Consider the following 16,356-nt stretch of genomic DNA (forward strand, 5'->3'; position numbering starts at 1 on the left):
GACTAACTGTGTTTTGTACTCTAGGTGACTAACTGTGTAACTGTGTTCTGTACTGTAGGTGACTAACTGTGTTCTGTACTGTAGGTGACTAACTGCGTCCTGTACTGTAGGTGAATAACTGTGTTCTGTACTGTAGGTGACTAACTGTGCAACTGTGTGTTCTGTACTGTAGGGGACTAACTGTGTAACTGTGTGTTCTGTACTGTAGGTGACTAACTGTGTTCTGTACTATAAGTGACTAACTGTGTTCTGTACTGTAGGTGACTAACTGTGTAACTGTGTTCTGTACTGTAGGTGACTAACTGTGTAACTGTGTGTTTTGTACTGTAGATGACTAACTGTGTAACTGTGTGTTCTGTCCTGTAGATGACTAACTGTGTTCTGTACTGTAGGTGACTAGCTGTGTTCTGTACTGTAAGTGACTAATTGTGTTCTGTACTGTAGATAACTAACTGTGTAACTGTGTGTTCTGTCCTGTAGATGACTAACTGTGTTCTGTACTCTAGGTGACTAGCTGTGTTCTGTACTGTAAGTGACTAACTGTGTTCTGTACTGTAGGTGACTAACTGTGTAACTGTGTTCTGTACTGTAGGTGACTAACTGTGTTCTGTACTGTAGGTGACTAACTGTGTTCTGTACTGTAGGTGACTAACTGTGTTCTGTACTGTAGGTGACTAACTGTGTTCTGTACTGTAGGTGACAAACTGTGTAACTGTGTGTTCTGTACTCTAGGTGACTAACTGTGTTCTGTACTGTAGGTGACTAACTGTGTAACTGTGTGTTCTGTACTGTAGGTGACTAACTGTGTAACTGTGTGTTCTGTACTGTAGGGGACTAACTGTGTAACTGTGTGTAGATAACTAACTGTGTGTTCTGTCCTGTAGATGACTAACTGTGTTCTTTACTGTAGGTGACTAACTGTGTTCTGTACCGTAGGTGACTAACTATGTTTTGTACTCTAGGTGACTAACTGTGTTTTGTACTCTATGTGACTAACTGTGTAACTGTGTTCTGTACTGTAGGTGACTAACTGTGTTCTGTACTGTAGGTGACTAACTGTGTTCTGTACTGTAGGTGACAAACTGTGTAACTGTGTGTTCTGTACTGTAGCTGACTAACTGTGTAAATGTGTGTTCTGTACTGTAGGGGACTAACTGTGTAACTGTGTGTTCTGTACTGTAGGTGACTAACTGTGTAACTGTGTTCTGTACTGTAGGTGACTAACTGTGTTCTGTACTGTAGGTGACTAACTGTGTTCTGTCCTGTAGATGACTAACTGTGTTCTGTACCGTAGGTGACTAACTGTGTTTTGTACTCTAGGTGACTAACTGTGTTTTGTACTCTAGGTGACTAACTGTGTAACTGTGTTCTGTACTGTAGGTGACTAACTGTGTTCTGTACTGTAGGTGACTAACTGCGTCCTGTACTGTAGGTGAATAACTGTGTTCTGTACTGTAGGTGACTAACTGTGCAACTGTGTGTTCTGTACTGTAGGGGACTAACTGTGTAACTGTGTGTTCTGTACTGTAGGTGACTAACTGTGTTCTGTACTATAAGTGACTAACTGTGTTCTGTACTGTAGGTGACTAACTGTGTAACTGTGTTCTGTACTGTAGGTGACTAACTGTGTAACTGTGTGTTTTGTACTGTAGATGACTAACTGTGTAACTGTGTGTTCTGTCCTGTAGATGACTAACTGTGTTCTGTACTGTAGGTGACTAGCTGTGTTCTGTACTGTAAGTGACTAATTGTGTTCTGTACTGTAGATAACTAACTGTGTAACTGTGTGTTCTGTCCTGTAGATGACTAACTGTGTTCTGTACTCTAGGTGACTAGCTGTGTTCTGTACTGTAAGTGACTAACTGTGTTCTGTACTGTAGGTGACTAACTGTGTAACTGTTTGTTTTGTACTGTAGGTGACTAACTGTGTTCTGTACTGTAGATGACAAACCGTGTTCTGTACTGTAGGTGACTAACTGTGTAACTGTGTTCTGTACTGTAGGTGACTAACTGTGTTCTGTACTGTAGGTGACTAACTGTGTTCTGTACTGTAGGTGACTAACTGTGTTCTGTACTGTAGGTGACAAACTGTGTAACTGTGTGTTCTGTACTCTAGGTGACTAACTGTGTTCTGTACTGTAGGTGACTAACTGTGTTCTGTACTGTAGGTGACTAACTGTGTTCTGTACTGTAGGTGACAAACTGTGTAACTGTGTGTTCTGTACTCTAGGTGACTAACTGTGTAACTGTGTGTTCTGTACTGTAGGGGACTAACTGTGTAACTGTGTGTAGATAACTAACTGTGTAACTGTGTGTTCTGTCCTGTAGATGACTAACTGTGTTCTTTACTGTAGGTGACTAACTGTGTTCTGTACCGTAGGTGACTAACTGTGTTTTGTACTCTAGGTGACTAACTGTGTTTTGTACTCTAGGTGACTAACTGTGTAACTGTGTTCTGTACTGTAGGTGACTAACTGTGTTCTGTACTGTAGGTGAATAACTCTATTCTGTACTGTAGGTGACAAACTGTGTAACTGTGTGTTCTGTACTGTAGCTGACTAACTGTGTAAATGTGTGTTCTGTACTGTAGGGGACTAACTGTGTAACTGTGTGTTCTGTACTGTAGGTGATTAACTGTGTAACTGTGTTCTGTACTGTAGGTGACTAACTGTGTTCTGTACTGTAGGTGACAAACTGTGTAACTGTGTGTTCTGTACTCTAGGTGACTAACTGTGTTCTGTACTGTAGGTGAATAACTGTGTTCTCTACTGTAGGTGACTAACTGTGTTCTGTCCTGTAGATGACTAACTGTGTTCTTTACTGTAGGTGACTAACTGTGTTCTGTACCGTAGGTGACTAACTGTGTTTTGTACTCTAGGTGACTAACTGTGTTTTGTACTCTAGGTGACTAACTGTGTAACTGTGTTCTGTACTGTAGGTGACTAACTGTGTTCTGTACTGTAGGTGACTAACTGCGTCCTGTACTGTAGGTGACTAACTGTGTTCTGTACTGTAGGTGACTAACTGTGCAACTGTGTGTTCTGTACTGTAGGTGACTAACTGTGTTCTGTACTATAAGTGACTAACTGTGTTCTGTACTGTAGGTGACTAACTGTGTAACTGTGTTCTGTACTGTAGGTGACTAACTGTGTAACTGTGTGTTTTGTACTGTAGATGACTAACTGTGTAACTGTCTGTTCTGTACTGTAGATAACTAACTGTGTAACTGTGTGTTCTGTCCTGTAGATGACTAACTGTGTTCTGTACTGTAGGTGACTAGCTGTGTTCTGTACTGTAAGTGACTAATTGTGTTCTGTACTGTAGATAACTAACTGTGTAACTGTGTGTTCTGTCCTGTAGATGACTAACTGTGTTCTGTACTCTAGGTGACTAGCTGTGTTCTGTACTGTAAGTGACTAACTGTGTTCTGTACTGTAGGTGACTAACTGTGTAACTGTGTTCTGTACTGTAGGTGACTAACTGTGTAACTGTTTGTTTTGTACTGTAGGTGACTAACTGTGTTCTGTACTGTAAGTGACAAACCGTGTTCTGTACTGTAGGTGACTAACTGTGTGACTGTGTGTTCTGTACTGTAGATAACTAACTGTGTAACTGTGTGTTCTGTCCTGTAGATGACTAACTGTGTTCTGTACTGTAGGTGACTAACTGTGTTCTGTACTGTAGGTGACTAACTGTGTAACTGTGTGTTCTGTACTGTAAATGACTAACTGTGTTCTGTACTGTAGGGGACTAACTGTGTTCTGTACTGTAGGTGACTAACTGTGTTCTGTACTGTAGATGACTAATTGTGTTCTATACTGTAGGGGACTAACTGTGTAACTGTGTTCTGTACTGTAGGTGACTAACTGTGTTCTGTACTGTAGGTAACTAACTGTGTTCGGTACTGTAGGTGACTAACTGTGTAACTGTGCCCTGTACTGTAGGTGACTAACTGTGTGATTCTGTCTGACTCCAGGTGAGAGAGGGGCATCGCTACAAGCTTTTGAACATTGTCAGTAAGACAGTGGTGTTGTGTCTCGTCGTACGGCCAATACAACTGGTTCCCTCCCACTTCCTGTTGCTACGCTGCATGCCGCGCTTCTCTGTGGCTACGCCCTCGGCAACTACAGACAGCCTGTTGCTACGGCAACATGCCAGCTTCGACCCTGATGGGTACAGTCGAGCCGTCCGTGAGACACGTCCAGAACTCAGCGAGGAGAGAGTGTGTGTGAGCGAGGACGGTGTGTGTGTGAGCCCGCGGAGGGGAGGTGTGTGTGTGTCAGCTCAGGACTCTCAGCTGCTGTCCGTGTGTGTGTTCGCTGGGGGCGGAGTTACAGACAACGTCAGCCAATCGCAACGCTGCAGAGACTCTCTAGGGGAGGGGACAGAGTACCTCTCTCCCAATTGGACAGAGGCTGAGCTGCAGACCAGTGAAGAGATCCCCTACGAGGAACTGTGGACCAATCAGACTGCAGAGGGCCTGGGGAAGTCAGAGCCAAACCGCATCTCCGTCCATTCCTCTTCCTCTTTGGATGGATTGCTGGGGACTGCCCGCCTCGCCATGGTGACAAGAGTATCAACCCCGCCCCCTGTACCTCCAAAATCAGACGCAGTGAGTCTCTCCCATAGAGATACCTAGAGAGCACCTCTCCTATCTATACTATATTGATACCTAGAGAGCACCTCTCTGTCTATACCAGAGAGAGGAGAGATGCTCTCTCTAGTATATCTATACCATAGAGATTCCCTCTCCTAACTATACCATAGAGATTCCTAGAGAGCACCTCTCCTATCTATTCCGTGATACCCTTGCCTATCTAAATCATAGAGATACCTAGAGAGCACCTCTCCTATCTATACTATATTGATACCTAAAGAGCACCTCTCCGTCTATACCAGAGATAGGAGAGGTGCTCTCTGTAGTATATCTATACCATAGAGATTCCCTCTCCTATCTATACCATAGAGATTCCTAGAGAGCACCTCTCCTATCTATACCGTGATACCCTCACCTATCTAAATCATAGAGATACCTAGAGAGCACCTCTCCTATCTATACTATATTGATACCTAGAGAGCACCTCTCCGTCTATACCAGAGAGAGGAGAGGTGCTCTCTCTAGTATATCTATACCATAGAGATACCCTCGCCTATCTATATCATAGAGATACCTAGAGAGCACCTCTCCTATCTATACCATAGAGATAGGCCCGTTCTTCTCTTCTCCTCTCCCCTGCTACTCTTCCCGGGTCCTTAGTGTACAAGAAAAAGTAGTGCACTATGTTTTCTGTCAACATACCTGTTGAAATAATGGTTAAAAACAACTCTAAGGGGTGGGGCCCTATGAAATCTGTATTTACTTTTTTTACAAATAATGTTTTCCATTCCCCCCCCCCCCCCGGTTTTAAATTTGTATTTGTTTTTCATAGAGAAACAACGGTGGTCTGAGTTTTTTTCAATGCTTACATCATATTAAATACCTTATTTTTTATGTTTGGAAGAAAACTAACAAATGTCGACCCCCCCCCCCTCCCATTGTGCATCTAGCAAGTGAGGAATGTGCTGTCTAACTTGCCGGTCTAGTGATGGTTCTGGACTGCTGCTGCTCATTTCATGGCAACATTTGCAAATAATAGATACAAATTATGTACTTCTGCCAGGTGAGCCTACTTTGCAGTTAACATTTCAAGATGCACTATGCAAAAACAATTGTAAAAAAGACGCAAAAACAAATCTTAAGAACGGGATGCATAGAAATTGCTCACATAGAACAGATCTACCACTTCTTAGACTTGCTTTAAATGATAATGACAGATCTATAACATACATTTTTATGTGAATTTGGTTGGGTTGCCCAAATAGGGACATATTGCAGCTTTAATTGGGAAGGTTTTGGGGAAAGTATTTCTACCTAGTCTAGTATTACATAGATACATTACTATACATACATAGTCTAGTATCTAGTATTTCTGTCAACCCACAAGACGGTTATCACATCAACTTGCTTCACATGGAGTAATAGACAAACACGCGCACCACACAGAAAGACAGGGGCAATATTATTGGAAATTAATTGGTAGATATTGTGTTCGTTTTTTGGCTTTTTAAACCAATAGTGGCTAACCAGCGGTTGGATAATGTCAGTGTTTCCTAGATTAGATAGTAGCTGGGAGCTTGCGGTGTCTGATACTTGTGAGATTTGTTTATGACGGTTTGCGGTGGAACACGTGAAAATTGCATGTACAGTGCCTTGCGAAAGTAATCGGCCCCCTTGAACTTTGCGACCTTTTGCCACATTTCAGGCTTCAAACATAAAGATATAAAACTGTATTTTTTTGTGAAGAATCAACAACAAGTGGGACACAATCATGAAGTGGAACGACATTTATTGGATACTTCAAACTTTTTTAACAAATCAAAAACTGAAAAATTGGGCGTGCAAAATTATTCAGCCCCTTTACTTTCAGTGCAGCAAACTCTCTCCAGAAGTTCAGTGAGTATCTCTGAATGATCCAATGTTGACCTAAATGACTAATGATGATAAATACAATCCACCTGTGTGTAATCAAGTCTCCGTATAAATGCACCTGCACTGTGATAGTCTCAGAGGTCCGTTAAAAGCGCAGAGAGCATCATGAAGAACAAGGAACACACCAGGCAGGTCCGAGATACTGTTGTGAAGAAGTTTAAAGCCGGATTTGGATACAAAAAGATTTCCCAAGCTTTAAACATCCCAAGGAGCACTGTGCAAGCGATAATATTGAAATGGAAGGAGTATCAGACCACTGCAAATCTACCAAGACCTGGCCGTCCCTCTAAACCTTCAGCTCATACAAGGAGAAGACTGATCAGAGATGCAGCCAAGAGACCCATGATCACTCTGGATGAACTGCAGAGATCTACAGCTGAGGTGGGAGACTCTGTCCATAGGACAACAATCAGTCGTATATTGCACAAATCTGGCCTTTATGGAAGAGTGGCAAGAAGAAAGCCATTTCTTAAAGATATCCATAAAAAGTGTTGTTTAAAGTTTGCCACAAGCCACCTGGGAGACACACCAAACATGTGGAAGAAGGTGCTCTGGTCAGACGAAACCAAAATTGAACTTTTTGGCAACAATGCAAAACGTTATGTTTGGCGTAAAAGCAACACAGCTGAACACACCATCCCCACTGTCAAACATGGTGGTGGCAGCATCATGGTTTGGGCCTGCTTTTCTTCAGCAGGGACAGGGAAGATGGTTAAAATTGATGGGAAGATGGATGGAGCCAAATACAGGACCATTCTGGAAGAAAACCTGATGGAGTCTGCAAAAGACCTGAGACTGGGACGGAGATTTGTCTTCCAACAAGACAATGATCCAAAACATAAAGCAAAATCTACAATGGAATGGTTCAAAAATAAACATATCCAGGGGTTAGAATGGCCAAGTCAAAGTCCAGACCTGAATCCAACCGAGAATCTGTGGAAAGAACTGAAAACTGCTGTTCACAAATGCTCTCCATCCAACCTCACTGAGCTCGAGCTGTTTTGCAAGGAGGAATGGGAAAAAATGTCAGTCTCTCGATGTGCAAAACTGATAGAGACATGCCCCAAGCGACTTACAGCTGTAATCGCAGCAAAAGGTGGCGCTACAAAGTATTAACTTAAGGGGGCTGAATAATTTTGCACGCCCAATTTTTCAGTTTTTGATTTGTTAAAAAAGTTTGAAATATCCAATAAATGAGTTCCACTTCATGATTGTGTCCCACTTGTTGTTGATTCTTCACAAAAAAATACAGTTCTATATCTTTATGTTTGAAGCCTGAAATGTGGCAAAAGGTCGCAAAGTTCAAGGGGGCCGAATACTTTCGCAAGGCACTGTACTTTCAGAATTGTTTGGGGAGCTACTTATAGGTGGGCTGCGAGCTATTGGTAGCTGGCGATCAACCTTTTGGAGACCCCTGCCATAGAGATACCTAGAGAGCCCCACCTATCTATACCATACAGATACCCTCTCCTATCTATGCCATAGAGATACCTAGAGAGCACCTCTCCTATCTATGCCATAGAGATACCTAGAGAGCACCTCTCCTATCTATGCCACAGAGATACCTAGAGAGCACCTCTCCTATCTGTGACAGCATGGGCAGCACCAATGAGGGATGTCTCCATTTGTAAGTAGTCCACTGGGTGGGACATCCCATAGGTTAAGGAAGAACAGAATTCCATCCAGGTCATTAGGAGAATGAAGGCGATTCAGGTCATTAGGAGGGATCAGCCAATGAATGACGGCGATTCAGGTCATTAGGAGGGATCAGCCAATGAATGAAGGCGATTCAGGTCATTAGGAGGGATGAAGGAGATTATCAATTGTTTTGCTCAAATCCTCGCGTCCTCTCCTTCTTTTGATTAAGGTCAAAGGTAATCGAGGAGCGGAAACCGTTGTGCTTGTATGAAATGACTCTCCTACATTTTAGCACGTCATCAATCAAATTATGTTTACTATTTGATTATTCAACAGTTTTACCCCATTTACCTGTTTTAGAATTGATAGTTACGACCTTGCCTCAGTGCAGCAACTCGGTAGAGGTGAAGATCAGGACGTGCAGGCACCCGGTCTGCCAAACCCTCCCCGGGCGGTGCTCCCGGTCATGGCCGGCTGTGACACCGCCTGGGAGGCCCAAATGATGTTTACAGGGTTGGAATCACATTTATATGTGTTGTGTAAAAAAATAAATAATAATAGTTGTGCCAGACATTTTATAGATAAAAAGATTACTTGCGTATCGTTTTTAAACATACTTTTTTCCTCCGAGAAAACAACAGGGGGGTGTAGCTGGCCTCGGTAGGATCCTCGGTAGGGGCCTCTGTAGGAGCCTCGGTAGAAGCCTTGGCCAGAGTCTTGGTAGGAGCCTCGGCCGGAGCCTCGGTAGGAGTCGTGGTAGGAGTCTTGGTAGGAGCCTCGGTAGGAGCCTCGGCAGGAGCCTCGGTAGGAGCCTCGGTAGGAGCCTCGGTAGGAGCCTCGGTAGGAACCTCGGTTGGAGGATGTTGAAGCTGCAATATGTAACGTTTTGGACAATCTCACCAAATTCACATAGAAAGCAAGTCTAAGAAAAGGCATATCTGTTCTATGTGTGCTATTTCTATACTTCCCGTGCTTAAGTTTAGTTTGTACCTGTTCAGACAACACCCTCCAGGTGGCAGTAAATCATCAACCTTGGGTTCATACCTGTTCAGACAACACAGTTTGTCTTCCGACTGTCAGAAGTAGAAGATGAAATTTCAAAATGGTGGAAACCCTTAATGGTGCTGTTCATGCTAAATCTGGCTTTGTGTCAGAAAAGCCCTCTATCCATCTTCATGCTAAAGTTGGTTTGGTGTAAAAAAAAGCCCTCTATTCCCCCTCCCCCCCTCCCCCCACTCTCTCTCTCTCTCTCTCTCCATCTGGTTGTTAAACTCAGGATGAGACTGAATTATTGATACACACTTACTGGAATTGGTCACACACACTCACTCTGTGTGTTTCAAATCAAACTTTATTATTCACATGCGCAGAATACAAGAAGTGTAGACCTTACCGTGAAATGCTGATTTACAAGCTCCTAACCAACAATGCAGTGTGTATGCTGAAGAGTGTGTTTCAGGAGTGAAAGGTTGAGAGTGACATTTACCAGCATGCCAACACACACACACACACACACACACACACACACACACACACATTCCTTGCACATTCCTCTGGAAATTCTTCAGACTCTATAGAAACCACTCTGTGTGTGGTTGTGTGTGTAGGTGAGAGAAGAGTGCAGGTTCCTGATCGCTCCTCCAGTTCCTCCTCGATGCTGTAAAGGAGACTCCTCCCCTTCCTGTCCAAGCCCCACCCCCAGTCCACCGGTCCCGCCCCGCTTCCCTCAGACACATCTCTCCTATTACTCTTCTGGACCACCCAACAGGTACACACACACACACACACACACACACACACACACACACACACACACACACACACACACACACACACACACACACACACACACACACACACACTAACCATATCCCTCTCTCTCATCCTTCCCTCTCTCTCTAGTTGTTCTGTCTCTCCTCCAGACTCATCTATCTACTGTTATCCATGTTCCTGGACTGACCCCTTCCACATCAGCCCTGAGCCAATCCCTGCTCTCCCTGCTGACAGCTTGGCCAATCCCCAGCCAGCGCAGGCCACCTGGGTGGAGCCGTGGAGCTATAATTCCTCCTCCTTCTCCCGGCTGAGGCTTCCGCCCCCTCAGAGTCGATTCGCTCCCTTCGGAGCACTTAACCCCTTTAACCGCCCTAGTCCCTCCCCCTGCCCTTCCCCAGAGCCTATACCAGCCAATCAGACAGCAGAGCTCTCCAGAGGCGCCGAGGGAGGCGGGACATGTGAGGGGTCGACTCCGCCTAGTGACCCTGCCTGGCGCCCGCCCACTGACCTGTCTGCCCTCTCATTGGAGGAGGTGTCTGCCAGTCTGAGGTTCATTGGCCTATCAGAGGCAGCGGTGGGCGTGTTCCAGAGAGAGCGCGTTGACGGTAGCCTCCTGGTTCAGCTCGACGAGGAGACCCTGTCACATGACTTCCATCTCAGCCGATTGCACGTCACCAAGATCACACAGTTCATACAGGGTTGGAGGCCCAAGATTTAACACCTATTGTGACACTGTCACAAGGTGTTTATCACAACATTGGAAGCTGCTGATTGGAGGACGGCTCATAAAAATGGCTGGAATGGAAACCATGTGTTTGACGTACTTGATAGCATTCCACTCCAGCCTTTACCACGAGCCCATCCTCCCCGATTACGGTGCCACCAACCTCCTGTGCGATATACATAAAGGACGAAGGCAAGGTTTGCTATTTTGATGAAGTACTGTAAAGCCGCTCGAGGCGAAGGTTGCCCCTAACTGAAACACTACAGATAAACACTACAGATAAAAAGATAAGATAAGATACAGATAAGGAAATTGTCAGATCAATAAATAGTTTCTCACTATTCCATCTGTGTTGGATTGTCTTTCGACTCCACCAGGCGGCCTTGCCGTCTACTCCACCAGGCGGCCTTGTCGTCTACTCCACCAGGCGGCCTTGTCGTCTACTCCACCAGGCGGCCTTGTCGTCTACTCCACCAGGCGGCCTTGCCGTCTACTCCACCAGGCGGCCTTGCCGTCTACTCCACCTTGTCGTCTACTCCACCAGGCAGCCTTGCCGTCTACTCCACCTTGTCGTCTACTCCACCAGGCGGCCTTGTCGTCTACTCCACCAGGCGGCCTTGTCGTCTACTCCACCATGTCGTCTACTCCACCAGGCGGCCTTGCCGTCTACTCCACCTTGTCGTCTACTCCACCTTGTCGTCTACTCCATGTCGTCTACTCCACCAGGCGGCCTTGCCGTCTACTCCACCAGGCGGCCTTGCCGTCTACTCCACCAGGCGGCCTTGTCGTCTACTCCACCTTGTCGTCTACTCCACCAGGCGGCCTTGCCGTCTACTCCACCAGGCGGCCTTGTCGTCTACTCCACCAGGCGGCCTTGTCGTCTACTCCACCTTGTCGTCTACTCCACCATGTCGTCTACTCCACCAGGCGGCCTTGCCGTCTACTCCACCTTGTCGTCTACTCCACCATGTCGTCTACTCCACCAGGCGGCCTTGCCGTCTACTCCACCTTGCCGTCTACTCCACCTTGTCGTCTACTCCACCATGTCGTCTACTCCACCAGGCAGCCTTGCCGTCTACTCCACCAGGCGGCCTTGCCGTCTACTCCACCAGGCGGCCTTGTCGTCTACTCCACCAGGCGGCCTTGTCGTCTACTCCACCTTGTCGTCTACTCCACCTTGTCGTCTACTCCACCAGGCAGCCTTGCCGTCTACTCCACCAGGCGGCCTTGCCGTCTACTCCACCAGGCGGCCTTGCCGTCTACTCCACCAGGCGGCCTTGTCGTCTACTCCACCAGGCGGCCTTGTCGTCTACTCCACCTTGTCGTCTACTCCACCATGTCGTCTACTCCACCAGGCGGCCTTGCCGTCTACTCCACCAGGCGTCCTTGCCGTCTACTCCACCAGGCGGCCTTGCCGTCTACTCCACCAGGCGGCCTTGCCGTCTACTCCACCAGGCGGCCTTGCCGTCTACTCTACCAGGCGGCTTTGCCGTCATTTTTCAGCGGACCAGGAGTGCCAACTTAGCCCAGATGAGAACTGAGCGTCCCCTGTTTGCAAAAGTAGCATACCCATGAACACACCTTGTACTTTCTGTCTGTTCGCTGTAGTCACCCTCAGTGGGCAGCTTCCTCAGTGGGCAGCTTCCTCAGTGGGCAGCTTCCTCAGTGGGCAGCCTGTGACATGACTTCCACTTTAGGACGTTAACAAGGCGACACTCCATCTTAACTCCTCCTCCACATTGACTTGATTGTTTGAACAGTACAGAAGAGAACCCCCCCCCGACAGTAAAAATGTTTTTCTCGTCAGGACCAGAAAGAAGGAAACACCGCTTAGGCATTTATTTTCCTCCTGCAACGTTAGGTTAGCCAACTACATGTCCCTTCTTATTGGTTGAATCAGATGCTGTGTACCTTCCGATTGGATGAACCGGAAGGTGTGCCTTCGCTATTCTTCTTGGGGCAGCAGGGTAGCCTAGTGGTTAGAGCATTGGACTAGTAACCGGAAGGTTGCAAGTTCAAATCCCCGAGCTGACAAGGTACAAATCTGTCGTTCTGCCCCTGAACAGGTAGTTAACCCACTGATCCTAGGCCGTCATTGAAAATAAGAATTTGTTCTTAACTAACTTGCCTAGTTAAACAAAGGTAAAAATTGATTGGAGGAGAGATATACTGCCACTTGGAGGGTGATTAGTGAAGTGTGCAGAGCATTTAAATCTCCATATTTCAAGGTGAACATGTTGGACAGTCTGCTGGACAGTCAACCTATTACAGAAAGAGCACAAGTTTAAGGTCTCGATTCAATCAGATCGTTGGAGTCATCAAATCGGTGACAAGCTGCTCTTGCGATCGTTAACCCTTCCTTAACGTTATTGAGTGAATTAAGAAGGAATGGCGATGTAATTTGTAGCGAAATGTGGTCAGACGGGAGAGTTTGAGTGATGAAGTTGGACAGAGAATATCAACATCTCTCCGCAAGAAACACTTGGATTGTAAAAACACATATATTCTGTCAATTGAGCCTTATTTTATGTTATGTGGATAATAGCTATAGCTAGGCCTGTCTGTAGGATTGATTTGTCATTTCAATAGGCCTAGGCTACTAAATACAATCTGGGTTTATGATTGTAATTCAACTTTGCCATGGTTTGATTAGCTAGATGCAGGTAGCCTATAACTCCTGATAGGCCTGTTAGATAGGCTACAGTAGACTAGGCAAGATGTAAAATTAACAATTTAATACAGAAGCTTGCTTAGTTCAAATTGACAGACTAATTTATTGAATCTGAATAGCGAGGAGATTTCTGTAAAAAGTGTTTGTGTTGCCCAATAGCCTGGATTTGACAGCTCTAACGCAGTTCTACCTTCGAACACCTCAAAATAATCGCTATGCGGATCTGATTGAATCCAGCCCTAAGGTCTTTAATAGGCTGATTAGGAATTTGTTCCAGGAAATAATCTGCCACCTGGTAAGGTTAGCAAAGGGCTAATGTGTGCCAGGTTATCTGATGGGACCAGCTACAATTTAGCATTCTGTCACATGACACTACATCAACCATTTTAATTGGCTGATGCTTAAACTTAACCTTGAACTTAAACTTTTTCTAATGTTTGCCAGTATGGGCCCATGGTGTTTGTTATGCAACGTTTTGGATTCTTTAGATAGAAATAGCCTTTTGTAGACCAAATATGCCTTTGACGTGTAGAATAAGGAATAACATCAACTCTGTTCATGGCATTTCTATCTGCAACTGAACAGGCCCTGCAGTAACTACAAACTGTAGAGTTAACTAACCTCTGGTTGTGGCCCTGCAGTAACTACAAACTGTAGAGTTAACTAACCTCTGGTTGTGGCCCTGCAGTAACTAAAAACTGTAGAGTTAACTAACCTCTGGTTGTGGCCCTGCAGTAACTACAAACTGTAGAGTTAACTAACCTCTGGTTGTGGCCCTGCAGTAACTACAAACTGTAGAGTTAACTAACCTCTGGTTGTGGCCCTGCAGTAACAACAAACTGTAGAGTTAACTAACCTCTGGTTGTGGCCCTGCAGTAACTACAAACTGTAGAGTTAACTAACCTCTGGTTGTGGCCCTGCAGTAACAACAAACTGTAGAGTTAACTAACCTCTGGTTGTGGCCCTGCAGTAACTACAAACTGTAGAGTTAACTAACCTCTGGTTGTGGCCCTGCAGTAACTACAAACTGTAGAGTTAACTAACCTCTGGTTGTGGCCCTGTAGTAACTACAAACTGTAGAGTTAACTAACCTCTGGTTGTGGCCCTGCAGTAACTACAAACTGTAGAGTTAACTAACCTCTGGTTGTGGCCCTGCAGTAACTACAAACTGTAGAGTTAACTAACCTCTGGTTGTGGCCCTGCAGTAACTACAAACTGTAGAGTTAACTAACCTCTGGTTGTGGCCCTGCAGTAACTACAAACTGTAGAGTTAACTAACCTCTGGTTGTGGCCCTGCAGTAACTACAAACTGTAGAGTTAACTAACCTCTGGTTGTGGCCCTGCAGTAACTACAAACTGTAGAGTTAACTAACCTCTGGTTGTGGCCCTGCAGTAACTACAAACTGTAGAGTTAACTAACCTCTGGTTGTGGCCCTGCAGTAACTACAAACTGTAGAGTTAACTAACCTCTGGTTGTGGCCCTGCAGTAACTACAAACTGTAGAGTTAACTAACCTCTGGTTGTGGCCCTGCAGTAACTACAAACTGTAGAGTTAACTAACCTCTGGTTGTGGCCCTGCAGTAACTACAAACTGTAGAGTTAACTAACCTCTGGTTGTGGCCCTGCAGTAACTACAAACTGTAGAGTTAACTAAGCTCTGGTTGTGGCCCTGCAGTAACAACAAACTGTAGAGTTAACTAACCTCTGGTTGTGGCCCTGCAGTAACTACAAACTGTAGAGTTAACTAACCTCTGGTTGTGGCCCTGCAGTAACTACAAACTGTAGAGTTAACTAACCTCTGGTTGTGGCCCTGCAGTAACTACAAACTGTAGAGTTAACTAAGCTCTGGTTGTGGCCCTGCAGTAACAACAAACTGTAGAGTTAACTAACCTCTGGTTGTGGCCCTGCAGTAACTACAAACTGTAGAGTTAACTAACCTCTGGTTGTGGCCCTGTAGTAACTACAAACTGTAGAGTTAACTAAGCTCTGGCTGCTACAGGGGGTTGCTATGGTAATTTGCTATGGTGAGGGCTAGTGTTGGTCTCTTTACTGATGATGATGATGATGATAATGGTGTTTAACCAGGGTTTGTAGTGATGAGGATGTTTAACCAGGGTTTGTAGTGATGAGGACGTTAAAGGTGCTCTAAGAAAATTATAATTTAAGATGGCTTCAACATTAAATAGCTGAGTACATGTTGCATAGAACACCTTGAAACATAATGTCTAATAAGGTCTGAACACCTTGAAACATAATGTCTAATGAGGTCTGATCACCTTGAAACATAATGTCTAATGAGGTATGAACACCTTGAAACATAATGTCTAATGAGGTCTGAACACCTTGAAACATAATGTCTAATAAGGTCTTAAGGATGTCTATGATCAATAGAAAATGAAATAACCTCTCAACTGAGCACTTGATTTGTCTGACACACACACACACACACACACACACAAACACACAACCACACACACACACACACACACACACACACACACACACACACACACACACACACACACACACACACACACACACACACACACACACACAGTGGATGTTGTGGAGTTTATTGGATAAGTCCAGCACAGTCATCAATATAAATAACATCAGAAACACATACACAGGTTTAGTGTAAAATACCACATCTACAGCATTAATAAAACCCCACCTCCTTAGAGTTCTCTGGTCTACAGCATTAATAAAACCCCACCTCCTTAGAGTTCTCTTGTCTACAGCGTTAATAAACCCCACCTCCTTAGAGTTCTCTGGTCTACAGCGTTAATAAACCCCCACCTCCCTGGAGTTCTCTGGTCTACAGCATTAATAAACCCCCACCTCCCTGGAGTTCTCTGGTCTACAGCATTAATAAACCCCCACCTCCCTGGAGTCCTCTGGTCTACAGCATTAATTAACCCCACCACCCTAGAGTTCTCTGGTCTACAGCATTAATAAACCCCCAACTCCCTAGAGTTCTCTGGTCTACAGCATTAATAAACCCCCACCTCCCTAGAGTTC

The 16,356-nt window shown here is 45.1% G+C and overlaps 1 protein-coding gene across 1 annotated transcript in view; it reads left to right on the forward strand.

Moving 5' to 3' along the window:
• garem2 (GRB2 associated regulator of MAPK1 subtype 2) overlaps nt 1-15,518 on the forward strand; it is a 63,498-nt gene extending 47,980 nt beyond the window's left edge. Inside the window, exons 6-8 of the mRNA XM_036976454.2 lie at nt 3,977-4,612; nt 9,775-9,935; nt 10,070-15,518. Of these exons, the coding sequence (XP_036832349.2) occupies nt 3,977-4,612; nt 9,775-9,935; nt 10,070-10,658 (1,386 nt within the window). The 3' untranslated portion in view covers nt 10,659-15,518. The remainder of the gene's footprint in view (nt 1-3,976; nt 4,613-9,774; nt 9,936-10,069) is intronic.
• Nucleotides 15,519-16,356: the final 838 nt, after the last annotated feature.

The sequence above is a fragment of the Oncorhynchus mykiss genome, chromosome 4, assembly GCF_057628025.1.
Source record: "Oncorhynchus mykiss isolate SJ-2025 chromosome 4, ASM5762802v1, whole genome shotgun sequence".
Lineage (NCBI taxonomy): Eukaryota > Metazoa > Chordata > Actinopteri > Salmoniformes > Salmonidae > Oncorhynchus > Oncorhynchus mykiss.